Below are 23,090 nucleotides of genomic sequence, written 5' to 3'. Positions count from 1 at the left end.
GTCTTATTTTGTTTTTGCGTATTTTGTGGGTTAGTGTGCACCCCTGTACATACAGGGCATGTGCAGCTCCGTCACCTGGTTTCGCACACTCTCTGCTTCATAATTAGGGGTCTGTAAAAAAAATACTGAGACTAGCCGAGGAGAGATTAGCAGCCTATGGGCGTATCATGAGTGGCTTTGAGGGCCGCATTTGCATGACTTGCCTGGGGTATGAATAAAGAATCACACACATACGCCCTACTGTACCTTGGGCGGCAGCGGAGGCTAGCTGCTTAATGAGAGGAAGGGAAGAGCGAGCGTTGTTTCAGGACCCAGAAACACCGCTGTGTCTTTTTTGATCTCCGGTGGCTCCCGTACTTAAACTGACACAGGCACTCATTTCCATATTCCCCCGAGAATCCCCACCCGCCAAGTTTTCCATGCACTTGTACGTCGTTTGGAAGCAAAGCCGAATAACTCAGTGTTCATAAAATATTAAGATGTCTAGATTTTGCTTAGTTGGACTGTCTTTTCTCTCAGCGGATTTTTGACTCATGGAGTTTGTGTCTTCACAAAAACAAAATAAAAATGTAATAACGTGCTGCTACGCATTAAGTATGAAGTGCCAGACCGTGGATGTTGCAGGCAGCCTTGACCATGAATATGTCAGTTAGACCGAGGGAGACGGTGGTAATGAGTGGACGCCCTGCAAAGCCCCACAGCGGAGCTCTGTGCCATACAATGCGCTGACCGGGCCGGTCGGGCGCGCTGACCTGCAGCGGAAGGTCGTGTCCGCCCGTTTGGCCGAAGTCCCCGGTCGCCGTGTGTAGTCGCCGCAGCATAGCCAGAGAAGTGATCACCGCGCCGCTTGGCCGTCGGCCCACTTTGGGTCCGAGAGGGCATTGGCCAGAACGCGCCGCGCCCAGCGACAGCGGCCCTTGTTTACCCACAGTCCCTTCACTCCGATCTCTTCCCGCCACTCCCCCTGGACCGCCATGTCGTGTGTCATTTTTCGAATACGTCAAGCGATTCATTATTTTGGTGCGCTTGGTGAAATGTCTGCAAGATGTTGGCTTGGGTTTTCATCCCCTCTTCCTCTCCCTGCCCACCCGCCTAACTGCCCTTTCCCCCCGCCCCCACCGTGTGTTCCTGTCCGAACCTCCTGCGGTGCGGGTCATGTGATGGGGGGAGGGGGGTCGATGGACGCATCATCATCGGGTGACACAAAGGCTACATGAAGTGACAGGAATCTTCTTCTGTGGCTGCAGACTCTTTTTGTCACCTCTCATTTCTGCCCCCCCCCTCCCCACCTTGTCTGTTCAGAGAGTATAAGTGGAGGATGATGGGAAAAAGCCTCGACCTGACACCGGGAGGGGGGGGGGGGGGGCTGGGGCACTTCACTGTCATCAGGCCCGATCAGCTTATCACTCACAACACCGGCAGGAAACACATCATAATAACTGGCCAGGATTCCCCACATTTCATGCTTGAGAAAGCAGAATACAGGCACGGTCTTTTCATGTTTAAAAAACATTTTCTTACCCTTGCCGTGTCATTCTCCATTTATGATTTGACTGTCCTCAACTGACCTCAGTGAGCGAGTCATTTGGTGTTTACTGAACGCGTAGGGTCTTTCTGTGGCCTTTTGTCTCATAAAAAACTGACTTGCCATTTTTAAAAATGTCATCAAGTTAGCGGGTCTTTATCCTTTGGGGCCGATCAATGAAGACTGGGCCTCGTAAGGCCTCCTCATACGGTGAAGAAGCCCTGAATTAGCCACAGTGACCTCAGTTTCAAGCTTCACCTTATTTATTGCAGTGAAACAAAAGCAAGTATTGTGTTCCGTCGGATTGCAGTTTTGGCAATTAGTCTGCCATTAAATTTGGGAATATCTAATATGTATTAATGTGTTAATGGCATGTTAATTACTGTACATGTTAGAAAGAGCCCTCAGGCTTCTCTTGCTGCTTAGCTTGCCTGTACCATGTGGATGTAGGCCAAGCTTTAAAAAGACTTTAAGGACATCGATGAAAGAGAATCTTAATGCTCTGTTTGCCAGAACAAAAGATTTCCAATGGCGAGCTAATCTGGTTCACCTCTCAGCTCAACTGCCGGAACGTGGAGTCCACTGATCCAGGAATAGTGTGTGTTTTTTTTTTTTTAAAGGATAAGCGCTCAGGCCGTTTTTCAGGTATCTTTATCTGTTTGACGTTGAGTCTGAATGCACTGCACTTTAGATGGCGAGCGATGGTTAGGGGATGGATTAGTAGTCAAGAGGAATGAACTTTATTAATCCCCGTTGCTGCGTGGCTGGGCCGATTCTGGTGGGAGTTACGATCTGTGGCTGTCCGGCGATTGTAACCCGCTTTAAGAGAGATGACCTTTGCAGATATCGACAGTAAATAAATTTCCTTTCGATTTAGCCGGCTTTGGGAGCCCTTTTTCGGATCAATGCAATTAGATGCGGGGAGTGTCAATATTTCGCGCATGAGCATGCGATGTTGGCAGGAGGGGGCCAGGAGATCACTGGACGCACTGCATTGAGCTTCAGATGACACTAACTCTACAGTCTGTACATAAAAATGCTGGAAGATGGGTAATTCTGGTCCATACTAGACTTGTGTAAAATACGTAATTGTTTAACAATTACGTATTTCGGCTTGCCTGGTGCAAGTGAGGCAATCAAGGGGACCAGAAGGCGGGCACTTTTTGGGAGTATTTCATAGGTTTCAATACACCAGACAAGCTCAGTAAAGCATAGAAAAGTGTCTGAATCCGTAACAATTATGGATCTGACACAGGTTCTGGTCTGTACTGCTGGTTAGAGGGGCATTTTTTTGCCTGAATGCATGGCAGGTCACCAGGTCATGTAACAGAGGCGAACCCCACTGTGATGTTCCAGTCCGGGCTTGTCACGGTGGATACTCTCTCTGCGCTGGGACACCAAGGATCCTCCGTGGTCTGACTGGCCAGTCCTAATCATCACATATTCTCTTGTTCTTATGAATCCCAGGTGGACCACAGCGTTTAACCTTAGCGCAAAGCGCTTAACATGAACAGAGACTGTAAATACCCAGCGGTGGAGTCTAGCAAATAAAAGTAAAAACCGTGCAAGTTCACCATCGATGGGGATGTCAGTCGATAATGCACCGGGAATAGTGTGCACGAGCACAATATCTTTGAAACATGCCGGTTCCTTGGGTTCGGAAAACCGGCCCCTCGCCGAAGAACAATTTACGAAAAGGGGGTTAAAAAGACTCAACTGCATCATCTTAAACGAAAGGAGAAAGAAGGAGTAAAGATCTCGTTCTCCCCCAAATCTCTGAGTTTCATGTAATAGCAGACAGAGGGCCTCAGGGCCATAAAGAGGGTTTATTGTCTTTCTTTTTTCTCGCTCTCTCTCTCTTTTTCCTGGCGGCCTCTCAGCCCTCTCAGACAGTGGCATACAGTAAGAGCTTCCCGGCGCACATTAACCCAGCAGGGCTCAGCCTTTACGACTCTCCTGCTTGCACTTCACAGATGAGAGCAAACAAGCGCAGGACCAAAGGTCAGATTAAACCACTGAAAAAAAGAGAGAGCCAAGGGAGAGGAAGGAGGAGAGGAGGGGAGGGAGGGCGAGGGGAGGGAGGTGGGGCGGGCGTGTCAGCTCAGTGTCAGGGCTCCGGAGAGGATTGACAGGGACGATGCTCGGGCCCCCGCGCGCGATAACGTCAAGGCAACAGAGATGTTCTCGGTCCGAGGACGCTCGGGGAAGGGGGTGGAGCGGAGCTGTTTTTGTTTTTCCCGTGATGTCACGTTTTTGCCCATCCCCCTTATCCGCGTTTGGTATGTTGAGGAAAAACAGTCGAAACCGAGGGATAGTATTATTAAATGTAATATTACCCTAATCGGCAATTCAAAGAAATGGGAGTGAGCAGCAGTGTGGGCTGCCCGGTACAGTGCGTGGCAGAGTGCCACGGCTTAAGGGACAGTGAGTGAGTGGCTGGAGCAGAGAACTAGGCACCACACTGTCCCCACACAAATTATTTGACGCTATCATCGCCATTACCATTAGCGTTATTGCTGCTGTCTTTGTTGGTATGCTGCAATTATTGTCAGTCACTTGTTATTTCCTGTTTCCTCTTCACTACCGTAATGCATTGACTTTTCGGAAATACAGTAATGTACATGGTAGTGCAGAGGTGATTTTAATCTACGTGAAAAGCTTTGAGGAATCATTATATTAGCAGGGTTAGTCCAGGCCAAGATTGGACAGGCGAGGTATGACAGTGGATCAGAAACTATGCAAGTCAGTCTTTCTATCCCACACTGTTGGCTTTATTTACCTATTTTTTTAATGTATAGTAATTTATCAGCATTATTTTAGCTCATGTAAATTCATGTAAAGTTACCCAAGTGTAGATATTAATGTTTATTGTTTATTGTTTAGGAACCCCATTAGCACATGTGACAGGCTAGTCTTCCTGGGGTCATGTGCCTTGCAATGGATTGTTGACCTGTCCAGGGTTTATTCCTGCCTCTCACCCACTGCATGCTGGGATAGCCTTAAACCATCCCGCGACCCTGACCAGGAATAGGCAGGTTAGATAATGGATGGATGGATGGACAGATAGATATTACAGTGCACATTCTGGTGTCATGACCTTTTGTATGTCAGTACGGCACGTTCTCTGGATGAGATCAGCATGTTGTTCGGTATTTCAATGAAAAATAAGGAAAACGAGAAAGCCAATGTAAAAGAAAGGCCGTTTGGGTCTGCCCCACCTCCTGCAGGCACTGTCTGAAGTTTGTACGAGCCAGGCCGGCTTGGCGGAGACTACTCGCACGTACCCACATCCTGAGCACTGTAAAGAGAATCAATCACCCCCTGACACCACGCGCAGTTCAGGAATAGCAGCAGGATTTTCAGATCCTTTATAAACCACCAGAAACCGGGTCGATTCTGCTGCTTGGGCCTGTGTTTTAATGCCAGAGATGTAGCAGCCCATGTCAGACACAGATTTAGTGGTATGAAAAGCATTCAGCTTGGACCCCGACTCACTTTGAACTTCCTAAAAAGCCCACGCCGTCTTAACCGCCAACCAAAGATTTAATCTCACTAAATCCTATTTGCGAATGTTATTATACTGCGTTTACTCAGCTTTTTAATCTGAAACATTATAGGCTGTTTTTTAAAGGAAAAAAGTATGGCTGCATTTTAAGTAATGTAATAACTGAGTTCACAAGCCGGAATATTTTCTCCCTGGAGTATTGGATTTGTGTCTTTTTTGGGATGTAGTTATTGTAAAGTTACTTGCTTTTATTTCAACAAAATAAAGTACACACTCGCAAGACACTTCATACTGTTGTGGACATGTGGACACTGCATTTGACACCATAAAATCTGAGCTCCAGAATTTTTGAAGGGGTGTAAACCCCCAGTTGGCTACGTATAGCATTAGCCATCCCTGAGAGAGACCTCTCACATTCAGCACTGTGCATAGCTAAGATGGTACACAAGTCTGTGGAATTTGGGGGAGGCGGTTGTTTTGATGTGGCGCGGAATTGTCTACAATCTGCCACTGCTTTATATCTTCTTTCTGGGGGTTGAGGGCGGAGGTCACAGCAGGCAAGGGAGGGGGCAGTGTTTCCGCGCGTCGTTAGCCCATTAGTCACGGACGTACCCCGACATCCGCGTGGGCGCAAACGCACCCCGATGGATTTTTTCCTCCATGGGGAGGCGAAAATTTGAAGGGGGCCGGACGGAGTAATGATTTTTATCACGGTGATCTCCCCCAAATGGACGGAGACGCGTATGATGAAAGTGTCAGGCCCACTCGGTACTCTCGGCTCCCTAACCGGATTACGTGTCACTTCCTAATGTCTCGCTCTGTTTTTCTTTGCTTTGAATGGCTGCATTATTGCTCACAGGAACTTCTTGGTAATATATGGTAAGAGACAAGTAGCTCTTTATGGTCTGTGATTATTGGGTTTGAATGAAACCTGTGATTTATGTCCATTTAACTGAAAAGCCCCTGTAAATTCCCCCCGCTGCAGTTTCCTTCAACAGAGAGGGAGGCGAGCGAAAGTGACAACCGGGTTGGCGCGGAAATGTGCAGTGCGTCTCGGTGTTATATTTAATATACCTGACATGAGTAACGCGCTGGAGAAGCCGCCGCCGTCGCCGGCAGCGGGGCCCGGCCGCGTGTCTGCCGGAGCGCAGGACCGCGTAGGGGCCTACTCCACCGTGCACTCGTCCGCACACCCGCCATTCGTAAACACACATTTCATTTCTGATTTTTCTTTTTTTTTTCGAGGGTGGGGGAAGGAGGGGGGTGTGTGGTGGTGGTTTATGTATTTATTTATTTTTTATTGGTTTTATATGTTATATTTCTGTCAGCTTCCCTCTTTTAAAACTTGATGTTTTTTGCTTATTTTTTTTATTTGCAGACTATGCCCAGCCAGGGGAGTGCTGGAGTGCTTTCATAAATTTTTCGCACCTGGTTTCTCTAAATCTTTCATGTGCTCTTGTTTTTTTCCACTGGCTCAGAATCTGTGTGTGGGTGTGTGTGTGTGTGTATGTGCATGTATGTGCATGTGTGTGCATTTGTGTGTGTGTGTGTGTGTGTGTGTGCGCGCATGTGTACATGTGTGTGTGTGTCTGCGTGTGCCCGTGTGTGTGTGCGTGCGTGTGTGTGTGTATGTGTGCATATATGTGTGTGCGTGTGTGTGTGTGTGTGTGTGTGTGTGTGTGTGTGTGTGTGTGTGAGCATGTGTGTCTGCGTGTGTGTGTGTGTGTGCTTGTGTGTGCTTGGGAGTGTGTGTGTGTGCGTATGCATTTGTGTCTGCGTGTGTGTGTGCTTGTGAGTGTGTACACGTGTGTGTGTGTGTGTGTGTCTACTTGTGAGTGTGTGTGCGTGTGTGTGTCTGTGTGTGTGAGCATGTGCTCGTGTGAGTGGGCAGGGGTTGTGAAACTCATTTGTGTGAAATGGCGCTGAGGGCTTTTGGCAGGGCCGGCGATCTCCTCCTCGGTGGTTTGTGCAGTGGTCAGTGGAGCGATGGCATATTGTTCATTAGGGGTGACTCTGGCCTGGTGAGCCTGACCTGCCACTGTTTAGCGTCCCCAGCTCAGTGTCACCCACACAAATAGCCCCATTCATCCCGCACTTTCACACCATTACATCTGATGGCTTCTGTGTGACCAATGACACGCTCTCCCTCTGAAGCCAGGCACTCAATCTGATGTGGTCATGTGATTGCCAAACGCTGTCTGTCACTGGAGCCCTATAATCAAACTGATCGCTGTGTCACCTCGTAGAGACAATAACAGCCTTTTAGCAGTTTGTGCTGGATATAGGTAGCATGAATTAAAAATAACTAATTTAATTTAAAAATACAGGAAATAAAAAAGGTATGATCTAATGCTACACAGAGCAACGTGTGTGCCTGTGTGTGTGTTTATGCGTGTGTGTATGTGCCTGTGTGTGTGTAAGTGTGTGTGTGCATGTGTGTGTATGTGCACTTGTATGTGTGTGATGTGAGTTAATGTGTTTTTTAATGCGTGTGTATGTATGTGTGTGTGTGTGCCTGTGTTTGTGTATGCGTATGCATCTATGTGTGTGCAAGCCTGTGTGTGTGCGTGTGTGCCTGTGCGTGTGGGTGTGGGTATGTGTATGCGTGCATGCCTGTGTGTCTGTGTGTGTGTGTGTGTGCGTGCATGCATGCCTGTGTGTGTGTGTGTGTGTGTGTGCGTGTGTGCCTGTGCGTGTGTGTGCGTGTGCGTGTGCGTGCATGCATGCCTGTGTGTGTGTGTGTGTGTGTGCCTGTGTGCCTGTGTGTGTGTGTGTGTGTGTGTGTGTTCGTGTGCGTGCATGCATGCCTGTGTGTGTGTGTGTGCCTGTGTGCCTGTGCGTGTGTGTGCCTGTGTGCCTGTGTGTGTGTGTGTGTGTGTGTGTGTGTGCGTGTGTGCCTGTGCGTGTGTGTGTGTGTGTGCCTGTGTGTGTGTGTGTGTGTGTGTGTGTGTTGCCTTGCTCCACTGCTCTCTCTCTCTCTCTCTCTCCCTGTGCTGGGTCAGTTGGTCAGTTCCTGGCGGAGTGCCTCTCACAGTGCCAGCGTAGCACAGCCACACAATGGAGCCGCTAATCTTCTTATTTATAATTCAGAGGCTCCCCATATCTTAATGAAGCTGTAATGAGCTGTTGAAAATCCCAGAATCACAGTCAGATTATTGAATTGAAACAGCCCCTGTAATCAGTGTGCTGCGGGCGCTTTACACGTCTGCTGCACATTTCCACCCCTCTTTTCTTTCTCTTCTTTTTCCCCCCCGCTCTGACCGGTGTGAGCTCGTTTGGATAATAATTTTGACCCGCAGTCTGTTTGCTGGGTCCAGACGCCATGGCACTATTATCTGCCAGCACAGGTGCGCACAGACGCTGAATGATGGCTAATTAGGATTTGTTGAAAGATATGCAGAAAGAAAGGAGAGAAAAGAAAGAAAGAATAAGAAGAAAAAGGGGGAATAAAGCGGAGCCAGCGGCCCTGATAACGCAGCTGAACGCGGGCGTGGAACAATGTGAGGGCTGTCTGTGTCTGGAGTCTTCTTAAAGCCCTGCAATAATGAAATACATGTCCTGATTAAAGGGGCTGATTAAAATCTTTTGCAATATAGAAGCCTTTTTTTCACCGTTAATTATTCTTTAACATTAATGGCGTACGCCGCATGGAGCGATGGGGGGGGGGAGGGGCGGGAAGTAGGAGAGGAGAGGAAAGGTAGAAGAGGAGAGAGGAGAGGAAGAAAAAAGAGGGAAAGCACTGACAGGGGGGCTCTCTGACTAGAAAGGCCTCTGATATCTCCATGACTCACTGTGTTCTTTATGAATGTCATGCAAGCACAAGTTATCTCCCCCACTGACGATGATAGTGATGATATTTTATCGGAGATTATTAACAAAGCATAAAGGAAGACGCTAAAACGAGAATGGAACTACACAAATTTAGAAAAGATATATATTTGATAGTTAATTTGATATAAGCATGTGCACTGTAAATGAAAAGAAGGCTATGCGTCTTGTAAATGAAGCGACGCAGATTATGAACCGTCGAAACGGAGGCGGAAAATCCGAGAGCGAGCATTCTTTAACTTAAGCGATCCGCGGCGTCACGCCGCGAGCTAATGTGCGCGCCCCATAAAAAAAGAGAAAAAACAGTGAAAGAAGTAGACGCAGTTATATTCTTTCTGTTTAGCATCCTGTAGGAAAATAGAAACGCCACGTTGCAGTTGAACATTTGTCAGTTTGTGGATGTCGCTGTCATGTACGTGTCGGGGAGCGCACGTTCCGCGGAGCGGTGCATTGTGTGAGTACGGGGAGGCCAGCCCTGGTTCTGGCGACGTGCGTGTTCCACAAACGCGCGAGGTGCCAAATCTGCACCCAAGGGGGCCGCTGGTATCCCCGGCGTCCTCCGCACGCCAGCGAATTAAAAATCTTAATTGTCCCGCATTTTTCATTTTTATTTTACCGACTGTTTTTGTTTTTTTTTCCTTCTTTGTTTTCAATGCGCAAGAGGACTTTTACAATTCAGTTTGTCGGAACTTCAGTCACGCTGGCTTTTTTTCTCGCATTGGTGTGCTATCTTCCTTAGCCAATAACCAGTGCTCCTGGGAAGGTGGTGTGTGTAGTGCTTGTGTTGGGGGGGGGGGGGTTGGTAGCACAGTGTGGTTTTAGCATTGTGAATGCATGGCCTGGAGGAGCCCAAAAACATTAGCTTTATGCTGATTTTTGCATAAATGGACAATTAATTGTGCATGCAGGTAACTAGTTTCATTTTGCCTGCAGCGGTACTGCTGTCAAATGAATAAATAAATAAATAAATAAATAAGGGAAACAAATTCAGAACGGCGACCCCATGTTATTTATTTTCCCCCGTTGTCTGTGTAAGTGAGGTGACCTGACCACTGTCACTCTCTGTCGCCCCCTAGGGCTGAGTATCCGCGGGGCGCAGGAGGAGGACCCCCCGGACCCCCAGCTCATGCGGCTGGACAACATGCTGCTGGCGGAGGGCGTGTCCGGGCCGGAGAAAGGGGGCGGGTCCGCCGCGGCCGCCGCGGCTGCCGCCGCCTCGGGGGGCGCGGCCGACAACTCCATCGAGCACTCCGACTACAGAGCCAAACTCACCCAGATCCGGCAGATCTACCACACAGAGCTGGAGAAATACGAGCAGGTGAGCGAGCCCGTCTCCGGTATGCTAACCCCCCACCCCCCCCCAGGATTCAATTAAAATCGACCTTTGGTTGACTCACACACTCCCGGTTTAGTCTAGTACTCCATTACATGCATGTGTTTTTGTTTTTATTTTTGTCTCAACTCTCATATTATGTTTGGGGTCAAGTCAGTGTTTGGTGTGGTTAAATAGTACGCATTTACAGACATAATGCTGTGTTTTCAGAAGTCCTGTGCCACATTTGGTGTTATGTGGGGTCATTGGGGTAAAATGGAAGAAAATCTATTTGTTCATTTGATTCTACCTAGTCAATTGGGAGACAATAACGTGACACAAAGTGTTGCAAAGGTTTTATGTCAGTTTAAACTGTTGATCTGTTTGATCCCAAACATAAAAGGTGTCATAGAATTTCAACATCATTGGAGTGTTCCATTGGCTTGCTATATTTTTGGAACTCGGAGGTGAAGAGCTGGCTTAACTTATCTGAAGAACATATTCACTGAAAACTGTGGTCCAACAAAAAAAAAATTGAATTGTTTTGACAGACCTTGTATTGGAGGACAAAAACTTGAAGGTTGTGTACAGTAGGTACAGTATTGTATAAAGTACAGCCTAGTAGAATATATGGTTCTTGAGATTAAGGTCAGGGTCTCATGTTACATGGGGTACAGCTGAATTACCACGACTTACGAGGCCAGAACACGTGGAGGGCTGGCTGGGCTGACTAGGGGAAGCACTCTTCGGTCACCTGCTCAAGATTTCTTAAGAGATCTGAGCAGGATAATGAGTGTACTGTCTCTCCTGCCTGCACACATTCTGTCCGTGAGATGCGCTGTGTGTGGTCGCGTGGTTCACACATGCTCTTCTGAAGTCCTGGCTACACTCACACGGCGTTGGGATGAGCTCACTGCGCTGGGAATTCCCTGCTCTTCATCCGGAGCCTATTTTTAGGAAGGGCTCCCTGGATGGGGAGAGACAGACGCCTGTATCTCTCTGGGCGCTATTCCTCAATGGTGTAAAAGCCGCTTCATTGAAATTCAGTCCAAAGAACGAGGTTGCTAAAAATTATCCCGGGGTCCTCGGCAGCAACGATAAGATGCATCTAGGTCTTCTCACACAGGAAATCAGAGGCACTGAGGTCATACTTATTAACCTCACTAAACCTCCTGCTCCCCCAATCACCACCAGCAGCACCTATCTGCATATTGTATTTGATCACAAGATATGTATTATATTCACAAAATTAATTTTCTTCAAATTATATTTCCTGCCAGTATCATCTCCGAGTGCCCATCAGAATCTTTGAATACAACAAATACTTGCATGTCTTTGAAGTACAAAGAGAAAATAGCTATGTAGCTCCTCTTATCCTCAATGGTATTTGCTAGTCAAATACAATTAAGCACATTGCTTAAATTGAGTTTTTCTGGAACTGTTTTTGTGGCCCAGTAAAATTATGAGATTGATTATAGCATTTATCTGTTTGCAATAAAAAAAAATGGCTATATAATTTGTGTACATGTTAATTCTGCTGCTAGCCTACAGTCACTAGTTTCAGAAAAACGTGTATATTACACAGAAATCAATACCATCACACACATTGTTAAGCATATTTTAACGTCTGTTATTTAGGGGCTCTGAGTAGACGGCATTGAAATTTGCGAGAATGCTTTTTTTTACCTGGGGAAAGCTGCAGAACATTTCTTATTTTGTGTTGTCATCAGGGGTAACGTTTCCTTGTTCCTCTCTGGAACGGGAGTTGCCCTGTGGGCAAACTCACTTCTGCCGATAAAACCTTGCTTTACTTCAGCGCAGTCACAGGATCAAACATTCTGCACTGAGCACCAACTTCAGTGTCGGAAGACAAGTCTATAAGAGCTCTACCCTTTGAAGCGCTGCCCTCCTAGCATGGCCTGCAGTTCCAATTCAGTGATAAAATTGATTCATGTTAAAACAGATGAGTGATTCACCAGCTGCTGCCATCAAAGGCATGAATTTCCTCTGATTGCCACAGAGTCTGATTCGCTAATAAAATATTATTTCTTGGGTTATCTCTGTGGATTATGACAGAAAGTAATGTTTTATTAGAGTGTTAACATAGACATTGTAAGGTAGAAATTATGACGTGCTTTCTTATTATGCAAAGACTTGGACTGTGGTAAAGCAGGGGGAGAAAATAGCTTGAAAAGAACAAAAAACAGCCTATTTTTTCCATCAGTTTTATCCCCTCTTTTGAGCATTATGGAAGTGAAATCTGCACTTTGAACTAAATCCAAAAGCTAAATCTAAAATCTTTAAAGGAAAAAAAGTGCAATTTAAGCTAAATCTGTCTGAAAGCCGCCTTAATTGCTTTAAGACTCCTTCCACGCAATTAAAGCACAAATACATCCAATTCCCTTTACAGCCACTGCAGGAAAATAAATCTAAGATTGATGGTGATTGAAACAGGCTATAAAGCAGGCCTGAGATGATAAGTATATGTGAAAAACTCAGCGTGTCCGCGAGCTGGCTGGGCACTCCATCCGAGGCCGATTCGCACAGCCTCGTCTGCGTTCACCATAAACACCGCCCGCTGCCTGCTACCCGCCACCACTAAAATAAAATCCCCCATTCCACATGTACCACACGTTTCTTCCTCATTTTGAGACTGGAGTATTGTGTCTCTGACAGTGACACGGTTATAGACTAATGTTAAAAAGCAAATAAAGCTATTTAATAGGTGTGGCGGTTTGTGTGAGAAAGGCACAAGGTCTTTGGGAGATAAAATAAAAGGTGTTATACTGATGGCTCAGCAAGCCAGTGTGGTAAATTAGACTAATTTACTTCCAGTGCACTGAGAGGGGAGGAAAAAAAACACAAGGCTGTGCCTGGAGTGAATGCATCTTTCTTAAGGGTGTATCCAGATTTTAATTATCTAAATGTAAATACTTAACGAATTTTACTTAGAGTAATGAGCTAAAGTGTGCACTACATAAATGAGTTGTTCTAATTAATCATGTATGAACTACTGGTTTAACGAAAAGCTGTTTAAATTCTCTCTGCGCTGGGCAAATGCCAAATTGCAAATCGGCATTTGCATTCATAGATGACTTCACCTATTAAGTTGTTGAAGTGTACGGCAGTCGCGCGAATGCGCTGCTCTCCTCTTCAGCCGCACTGGAGAAATGCACTCAGTTGAACTCGGCATAAAATAAAAAGATACTAATTAAAAATGAAGAGCACTGATGAAACCTTGTTGGGGAACTGCTCTTGACCCAAGCTTGTCAGAGAGTCTTAATATTGCCCAATGCAGACACCATCTGTCTTAATTGAGCAATTTTGCTCTTTTAGTACATTTGAAATGTTTATATAGGTGCACTATTTTGCAGAACAGAGTGATTGAAATAATACAATTCTGACAGATTTTGTCGCCCTCCCCCCACCCCTCCTCTCTGCATGGCCAGGCGTGTAACGAGTTCACCACACACGTGATGAACCTGCTGAGGGAGCAGTCTCGGACCCGGCCCATCTCGCCCAAGGAGATCGAGCGCATGGTGGGCATCATCCACCGCAAGTTCAGCTCCATCCAGATGCAGCTCAAACAGAGCACCTGCGAGGCCGTCATGATCCTGCGCTCACGATTCCTCGACGCCAGGTCAGTGTGTGTGTGTGTGTGTGTGTGTGAGTGAGTGAGTGTGTATGTGAGTGTGTGTGTGAGTGAGTGTGTGTGTGTGTGTGTGTGAGTGAGTGTGTGTGTGTGTGTGTGAGTGTGTGTGTGTGTGTGTGTGTGTGTGAGTGTGTATGTGTGTGTGTGTGTGAGTGTGTATGTGTGTGTGAGTGAGTATGTGTGTGTACGTGTGTGTGAGTGTGCATGTGTGTGTGTGTGAGTGTGTGTGTGTGGGTAGGTGAGTGTGTGTGTGTGCGTGTGTGTATGTGTGTGTGTGTGTCTGTGTGTGGGTGGGTGGGGTATTCCTTTCTATTTAGGCCATTACAGAAACAGAATGAGTCCATGCGGTGCAGTATCTGGTGTCTACGGGGTGTGAATGTTCTACATGAAGCCTGTCTGGATGATTGGGATATGCTGGGGAAATGGGGGGTTGCCTTTGGTCAAAATCACCCAGCAGGAACAAAGGTTATTGGCCCACACCTCAGCCACTGATTGGCTTTTCATGCAGGGACAAGTAGGGGGTGTACAATTTAAGATCCTGTCACACACAAAACCTTTGGAGAGGCAGGCGATTGGTGGATCTTTCCAGCCTGCGGCCGTGAGCTAAGCAAATTAGCGTCTCCGTGCTAGAACGGTGCAGCTGGGCACTGGAGCTGACCCAGGGGGGCGGAGGGGTCCTGACCACACGGCACATATCTCTTTCACCTTTGTCGAGTCAATCTATGGGACGCACCTGAGAGCAGTTAGCCAAATGAAGTAACGGCGATGTAATTTGGGTAAAGCGTGGCTCTTCACCAGGTGTGTCCGATTACCGTAATCGCAGACAGTTGGTGGAGCTGAGGTCCGGGGGGAGCGGCGGGGGCGTGCCTCAGAGCGAGGGGAAGCGCATCAGGCAGCCGCCGCTCACGCAGACGGAAGGCAAACAAGGCGAAAACAAGTCGCGCTCGCTAACGGGATGAGCAGCGCTCCGGGGGGCGCTGCACCCTCCGTTAACGCGCGCGGTTACCGCCGCGCCGCGTCACTTCACGAGTGATGCTCAACTGGGCATGTCCTGATTTCTATAATGTAGACGGTGCAGCTTCCACTGGACACGCTGCCCTGACTAAACGCTCCCATTAGCCTGCCTGTCCTCTACGCTAAACTTCCCAGATTACACGCCCTACGTAGGCTACAGGCCCACGCAGGCAGATGGAACAATGTGTGCCAGGGCGCTGGTTCTGACGTGTAGAGGCAGGGCTTCCCGAGTCAGACGAGGATGGTTTTGGACCTAATGTCGCTTTTCCTTTCCTCACTGACGTCCCGCCCTATGTTGTTTGCTCACTTTTCAGGCGGAAAAGGCGAAACTTCAGCAAGCAGGCGACGGAAATCCTGAACGAGTATTTCTACTCTCACCTTTCGAACCCTTACCCCAGCGAGGAAGCCAAAGAGGAGCTGGCTAAGAAGTGCAGCATCACCGTCTCCCAGGTGGGTCGCGACCCCGTCCCCTTAACCCACCACCCCACTCCTGTCCCATCCTCTCATCCCAAGCCTGAACCCCCGTCCCTCCGACACTCTGGTGGGTAGGCGTCAGGGTGGAAAAGGCAGAGCAGGAGGCTTTCTACTCGAACCCAGCCCTAAAGAACAGGCCCAGACGGTCGCAACCCGACCTCAAGATAGAAACCGGAAACTCGTTGGTCAGAGAAGAAGTCGGGGTGGGGGGATGGCCCATACCGTCTCCTCCTCATGCACCTCCTCTTCCTATCGGGTTCTAGAGCCCCCCTCCCCCCCCCTCCCCCTTCTGTCTTGTCCCCATCCACCATGTACATCCCCTCAGCCTGCCCTGCCGGTACTTGCCGCTTATGGGCAGAGTTAGGCCCCACCGTCTCGATGCCTTTGCCTGTATTCGCTTTGCTGTGGGCGGGTGGGTGCACGGGCGTGGCCAGCCAGGCTCCGCAAGCGTGAACTTTTTAAGGCAAACGCGCGAGGTCACATGCGGTCAGCCGGTCGCAAGCCTGCAGACCGGAGAGTCCGCGGCTTCTGTTAGCCCGCCGGGGTTATTGGTGCACGCTCCATACCCGCCTCACTCACTCACATCCACTTTTGGTTTTGGTCAAAATGATTACAGAAAAAAATCACAGGCCCCGCTGTTTTAGTGCAGTGGCCATTTTTTTTCTCTCACCCTGGCCTTAGAATTAGAACCACCCCTGAAGGCGATCGTGTCCCACACACCCAACCCCCACACTCCCACATCTAATAGAAAATGCAAAAAAAGGTAATAATCTGATCCCCCTGACCCCACCCAAAATTTAGCCACCTCAGTACTGAGGGGGGCACGGGTGAAGTTGGACCGGGGGTTGCTTCCGAACACCTTCAAATTCTCCAGCACTGATCTCAGTCCAGTTCAGGCAACAAATTCTTCTCCCTGTTTGCTCCCCTCTTTGAAATTAGATGAATAAATTATTCTATTACTGATAAAGATATATTTATGATTTGCATTGTCTTCACTCTGTGGGGAGGGGGTGTGGTTGGGTGTGTGGAGTGTAGAGTCAGATACTGTAAAAGCCATTCTTTTTTACCTTCAGGGGGTGGGAACCACCATCACAGTATCACAGGTATGTCACCACTTCTCCTGATCCGCTGTTGTTGTTTCTTTTCATTTACACATATTTATTTTCTTTTTTATTTCCTCGTATATGTATGTGCACAAAACACAGTCCCCCCCCCCCCCCCCCCCAAAATGCACGCTTCAACCATGCCCCCTCCAACCCCCCTCCCCCCACCCCCCCACCCCTGGTTTTCTGACACCCAAACCAACATGCAGGGGAGGGGGCTCAGAGCCTCAGTTGATCAGGACAGATCCAGGTGCACAACACCTCCTCAGACAAAAAAGGTTTTTAGAACGGGGCATTTGTGGCATTTTTTTACCCAGCCAGAATTTTACCCCCTCCCCAGCACCCCCTTTGAGTCTGCTATATCTTATTTTAAAATTTAACGGAAGCATATTTATAAATGCAGCCGAGTTGTGTTCATACTAACCTGTACAACATTCTGCCTGTTACCATGACGTCATACAGTAGAAACAGAGCACCCCCCCCCATGTCTTTGTCACACTATGTGTTAATGTTGAGTGTTTTGCAACTGTTTTTCTTGCAGCTCTGACTCAAATAAGTTTTATTTGTTGATTCAAGAGTCCTTTACTTGTTCGGTTCAAGCATTGATTAAAAGGAGCTCAGCCCTAAACTAATGGCTATAAGTAAAAAGCCCGTACCTGCCGGAATGTACCATGTCACATCATTCAGCTTGGTGTGCATGTGTGGGTATTTTCGTAAATGTCAAGAGGTCTGTGTGATTACTGTTACAAATGACCGAGCCTGTGAACAATCAGCAAGTCGGAAATTTTTTTGCGCTCTTAAGAACCCTGCGCTTGACGAAAGAGCATAATGTCTGAGTCCTCTGGGGAACTAAATCAATCCATCAGAGCCAATCGGGGCACAAGGGGCCTTTTCAGAACTCACTTGAACTCATCTCGAGCACCATTAGCGGGGCCCTGCTAGACTGTCTGCCAGCCTTTTGCATAGGCACATTCACGCCATTGTTTGGTGCTTGAATTACTGAGGGCATACCAGAGTCAAAAGATGAGGACTTTCTTTCGATGGAAAAACAAGCATTGCACCCCCCCCAATCTTTTTCCACTCTTCTCAACCATGTCTGGCCTTGGACAGATTCCTCTGTGATCCATACAGAGAATAATCCATTCAGAAATGTACCTCCTAATGAGAGAACTCAAACACTGACCTCTGTGGGCACCTTAAGGTTTTTTAATGTGACTGTAAACCAGTGTGGTGGCACGGATGGTGCAGTGGGTAGCACTGCCGCCTCACAGCAAGGAGGTCCTGGGTTCGAATCCCCATCGGCCAGGGCCTCTCTGTGTGGAGTTCTCCCCGTGTCTGCGTGGGTTTCCTCCGGGTACTCCGGTTTCCTCCCACAGTCCAAAGACATGCAGGTTAGGCTGATTGGAGAGTCTAAATTGCCCATAGGTATGAGTGTGTGAGTGAATGGACTGTGCCCTGCGATGGACTGGTGACCTGTCCAGGTGTATTCCTGCCTTTCGCCCAATGTATGCTGGGATAGGCTCCAGCCCCCCTGCGACCCTGTTCAGGATAAGCGGGTGCCCTGTGCCCTCTTCCCAGAAGTCATCCATAGTTCTATGAGCCAGTACCCTCCAGAGTGATTCCAGGCATTTTGCTTTGTTTTTGACTGGGGCCGTTGACCTGGGAATCAAACCTGCAGCCTTTTGGTTGCATGCTCAGGTCGTAATGCAATACTGCCTGTGCGTAATGGCTGATTGTTCTTCAGGAAAGGTGTTGACAATGATTGTGAAACTCTTGCTTAAAAATTGATGGTGTTTCAGCTAGTTCAGAAAGTGTAACACTCAAGGATAAAGCAGTATTCCTCAATCCTGGGCCTCAAATTGCAGACTCAAATTGGACTAATTAGAGCATAAATCAAGCATGGAAGTTAACGGTCATGTGATCAACTATGTCCCAAACTCAAGTACAAATCTGGCAAGTTCACATCGAATTCACCAGAAGTTTCTTGTACTTGGGAGGTCGGAAAATTGAAGTCTGCTTCGAAGCACACTTCCTGTTCCCAATAGTCAATGCTTTTTTCAGAGCTGACAGCAAAGAAGAATTGGAATTTTAAATATGCAATCAACTATAAGCTGTCTAGCTAAAAACACAATGCAGCAGATAATGAGGGCATTAAACTACATATGCTAGCTAACATCACTGACTGGTGATGACTAATATACCTTAACCTTAAAAATATACATACTGCTATGCATTGTTCCCTTTTTATACAGTACGGTTTTCTGCTATAATATTGCAAGCTAACAACTGTCACTTCAGAAGTCAGTCTCTGCTGCTAGTTTAACCTCCACTGGATGCATTTATCATAACGGTCAGAAGAGTAATGATGTTATAGTACAAGTGCATCTCAACAAAAAACAAACAAAAAAGTTGTTGACTTGTCGGTGCACTTGTAAATTAAGCTTATAAGAACACGAGTGCACAATTACAATTTCAGACGTAGCCCTGGTCCGGGCCACAGATTCTGCTGGTTTTTGTTTTCACCTTGAGATCAGCGATCAATTCAGACCCAGGAAACCAGGTGACCTGAGTTTGTTGTGTAATCGACCTGCCTTAACTGATCAACTGCTGTGCTCAAGTGCTGAGTAACAACAAAATCCAGAGCACCCTGTGGCTCTCCAGGACCAGGATTGAAGACCAGTGTAAAGTGTAATAACACATTACCTGAGGAATGCACTGGACAAATATGATGAGGAGCATAGTACCTATACTATTCTCAGTCATTTCTGAATTATACCATTCCCATTTTTTTGCATTGTCCTTAATTCTCTATGTATTAATTACATGTAGATAATGTATGTAAATAAATATTATATCTGCTGAAATGCTCAAGGTTAAGTACAGCACAGGGGTTCAGCAGTAGTATCCTACTTAGGATTTGAACCTCCGACGTTCAGATTAAAAGCCCAGATCCATAACTCTATGTAAATAACAATGTAATCTTTCCTCTATTTGCTTGCCAGATATTTTTCTTATGTTTGCATACTGATGTTATGCATTTATACTGTACGCAATGTGTTAACAACTGACCAAATGGTTTTTTGAGGCCTGTTCTTGGCTTGTGCAGTATGGAAAAGGCACGTTGGAAAAGGCTTTTCCATAGGTGCTGCAGTTGCCGGAGCCTGTATACGACAAATGTGCCTCTTGCGTTTCTCAAAAATGAGGAAATCAACAGTGGCAAAATAGCCCTGTGAATGACACCATTACACCTGATTTGATGGGTCGGCTTGAGCAGATAAGACAAATTGCAGCTGAATAAGAATGTTTACCGTCGGGTAAGGATAAGCCCGTTTAAGCTCAGGATTGCGGATGACTTGTTTGTGGGTAGAGCAGAATAAATAATTCCCTCGATGAGGTGTCAGGGAGAGGGGCCCGGGCCAGCCTTCAGCGTGGCTGCAACCATGGGTGATGTGAAAGGAGCTAATGGTGTTACTGATGAAATCACTGCACTTCATCAGACAATTGTTCACGAAAATACACCACGGCGTCTCGTTACTTCACACGCAGCTGTTGTTGTTTTCGGTGTGCGTGTGTGTTTGTGCGCGGTGCACACGATGTCCAAACAACGGCTTCTGCTGTGGGCACGGTGTGCTTGTTTCCATTTTTGTGTATGTATGTAATGCGCTCCTCTGCAAATGGTGTGTGTGTGTCTGTGTGTCAGGGTTCATAAAAAATATAATGTCCCATTTTGAAGGTGAGAGGGTGGTCAGCGTGACTCAGGCTGCTTTGCTTACAAAGCTCAGCCCGGGCTGCTGCTTATTTGCGGCTAACCCCGCTCCAATCACGAGCCCCGCTCAAATGAACGACACTTATCAATATTTCAACTCATTATATATTTAGAGGAACAATGCCCGGGGTTAATGTGTGAAGTATTAATGAATTCCACTCTATTATTGATAATATTAGCGGCGGGCCCACTGAAAGCACCTTTGTCAGTATAATTAAGACCAGGTTTGAGGTTTCATTAAGGGGTCTCAGCAGTGAAGATTATTAATCCAGCCGTATTGAGACCTGGGAGAGAACATCCATCCGCTCGCTAAATGACAGGAGAAGTCTATTGACCCGGTTCGAGGAGGGAGCGCTGGTGAATTATTAAGCGGGGGGAACAGACCTGGTGTCAGGTTCTTTTAAGGAGCAATGCATCCCCGGCACCCCCCGGCGCACAGGTCAGCCCGTTTGGTATTGCATCCGGTCGGGGTGAAGAGTCTGATGCACGGTAGAAGCGGAGTGGCTTGAACCGCCGTCTCGAGCCTTGTGCCCCTACGGTTTCTGTGGATTGCACGGACGGAAGGTTCCGTAAGGCGAGGGATTAGCGCAGGGAGAGTGGTCGCTCTGCACTAGGGCATCGTGAGTGGGCCAGTGTGTTTTTGCGTGAGAACTTTTGCGTTGTGTAGCCAGATAAGAATCACTTGGGGTGCGGTTTGCAGTCACCATTGTGTAGTCTCCTGTCTGTATTCGTCTTTCATCTTCTTTCATCGTTTTCTATCTATCATCTCTCCCCCTCCATCCGAACACAATGCACAGTATGTACAGTAAGTGGTCAAATACACATGAAAAAACCTATTTGTTACAGTTACATCCTACATTGTCGTTCTGCATTTAGCTTTTGGCAGTTTGACATGTATATATAAATTGATAGATTACTTGTCCGTTTTATATGGGGAAATATGCTATTGATCTCAGCCATTGTTTGGCCTTGTTCACCTTGTGCTAATAAAGATTGACTCGTGTCAGCTTTAAAATAAGACCCATTCCCATAATGTATCAATACCTGCTTTTTGATGGTACACTGGCCCCTGTGTATAAGGTCTGTCTCTGAGACTGCTCCTTTATTGTATCCTATGTATTACATCTATATATCCTGTAGATATTTTTGGAGAGTCATATTGCATGTTTCAGGTATTTATGTCTTGGCTCTGTTAGCCTAGCCTGTTACACATATGGGTGTGAGAGGTCTGTTGATTTTTTTTTGAAGTGGTTGACTCACACTTCTGTGATTTTATGTCCACATGGGAGAGTGTATATACAAGTGTGTGTGTGTGTATGTGTGTGTGTGTGTATGCGTCCGTGTATGTGTGCCTGTGTATATGTAGATTAAAAACACGTTGTGAAGGAATATATGTGTGCAGTGCATGAGAATTTGGACGGCGACACTTTTTATGTTGTTTCGTTGTTTGAATATGAGGTTAAAATGGACACTGCTCATGCACGCGAAAGCTAACAAAATGAGGACCAAATAAGTGTCAATGCCAGTAGAGCAGACCATCATGAGCATCAATCAGTGACATTGCTAAAACAGTGGGTGTGTCAACACCAACTGTTTGATACATTGTCAGGAAGTAAGAATACCCTATTGAGCTCAGTAATAGCATACTACCTGGACCACAGAAGATGGAAGAGGACTCCCTGCAAATCATTGGTTAGAACAGAATGGCCAACATAGAGTTTACTATAACTTGATGAAAAGGAAGGAACTGCTGATGATCCAAAGCACCCCCATCATCTGTGAAACATGGTGGAGCTAGTGTTATGGCTTGGGCATGGAACTGGCTCAGTTAACTTCATTGACCACTGACTGTAGCAACAGGGTGAATTCTGAAGTACACAGAAACATCTTATCTGCTCAGATTCAGCCAAATACCTCAAAGTCCTTTGGATGGCATTTTGTCTTGCAGCAGGACAATGACCTATATATTGCAACCAAGAGAGCCAAAAAGATTAATGTTTTTGACTGGCCAAGTCAATCACCCATTCTGAATCCGATTAAACATGAAGTGTGAAAAGACCAAAAAGCCCCCAAAACAAACAGGAACTGAAGATGGCTACAGTGCAGGTCTAGCAGAGCATCACCAGGTAAAATACCAAATATTAAATATGACAACGTTATTTAATATTACATTATTTTGGCCAAATACCTTTGGTCCCCTAAAATGGGGGGACTGTGTATGTATATGGCTGTATGTAATTCATGCATGGATGGAAACTGTGCTGAAAGAAGACGTTTAGTACTCTGAGTCATTCATCATTTGAAACAATCTTGCCATTATGTGACCATCAGTAATTTTATATAAAATATGCAATATATATAAAAACTGCTTTTTTGCACAAATATTATAATTTTATGAAGAAAAATACTGAAAGAAATGTGTTCTAGCTGAGATGTGTTCTAGCTGATTATTATTATTTCCAACAGTACATTAAACTACTCAATTATGTTGGTGTGAACTTATACATATAGGAAGTTGAAGTGATTATCACTTATCTTTTCTTTTAGGTTGCATATAATGGATTCATTACATACTACAGTATCTTTATTATGCCAACAATATTGCATCAATCGTCAAACTCTGTTTATAAATGCCGTGTTTCCATATGTGCCAGTACTGTACATACTGTACAGTATATTCACACACAGTTCTTGATTGTTTATTAATGAGTAGAGTTCTGTATGGCTGATATGATTATAATTGCTGACAATTAAAGTGTGTGTGCATGTAAGGGTAGGGTGTTAATGAGGAGACAGCGGATGGCATTACAGGAGGATGGCATGCGTTTCCTCAGATGGAGACATTTACAACTGCTGTTGCTACAGAGGAAAAGGAGAAAGCAACACGTCGGAAAAGTGTATTTATTTCAAA

At 46.5% G+C, this 23,090-nt stretch overlaps 1 protein-coding gene across 7 annotated transcripts in view; it reads left to right on the top strand.

Moving 5' to 3' along the window:
• Positions 1–23,090, top strand: part of pbx3b (pre-B-cell leukemia homeobox 3b) — a 101,688-nt gene that overhangs the window by 65,891 nt on the left and 12,707 nt on the right. For 4 of the 7 annotated variants that reach the window (XM_061260119.1, XM_061260124.1, XM_061260121.1 and 1 more), the window contains 4 exons: positions 9,935–10,176; positions 13,620–13,810; positions 15,151–15,286; positions 16,384–16,413. In XM_061260119.1, coding sequence (XP_061116103.1) covers positions 9,935–10,176; positions 13,620–13,810; positions 15,151–15,286; positions 16,384–16,413 — 599 coding nt within the window. The remainder of the gene's footprint in view (positions 1–9,934; positions 10,177–13,619; positions 13,811–15,150; positions 15,287–16,383; positions 16,414–23,090) is intronic. The other 3 variants (XM_061260125.1, XM_061260123.1, XM_061260120.1) reach the window with 1 other exon arrangement.

Source organism: Conger conger, chromosome 11 (assembly GCF_963514075.1).
Source record: "Conger conger chromosome 11, fConCon1.1, whole genome shotgun sequence".
Taxonomy (NCBI): domain Eukaryota; kingdom Metazoa; phylum Chordata; class Actinopteri; order Anguilliformes; family Congridae; genus Conger; species Conger conger.
This window is presented reverse-complemented; position numbering and strand designations above follow the sequence as displayed.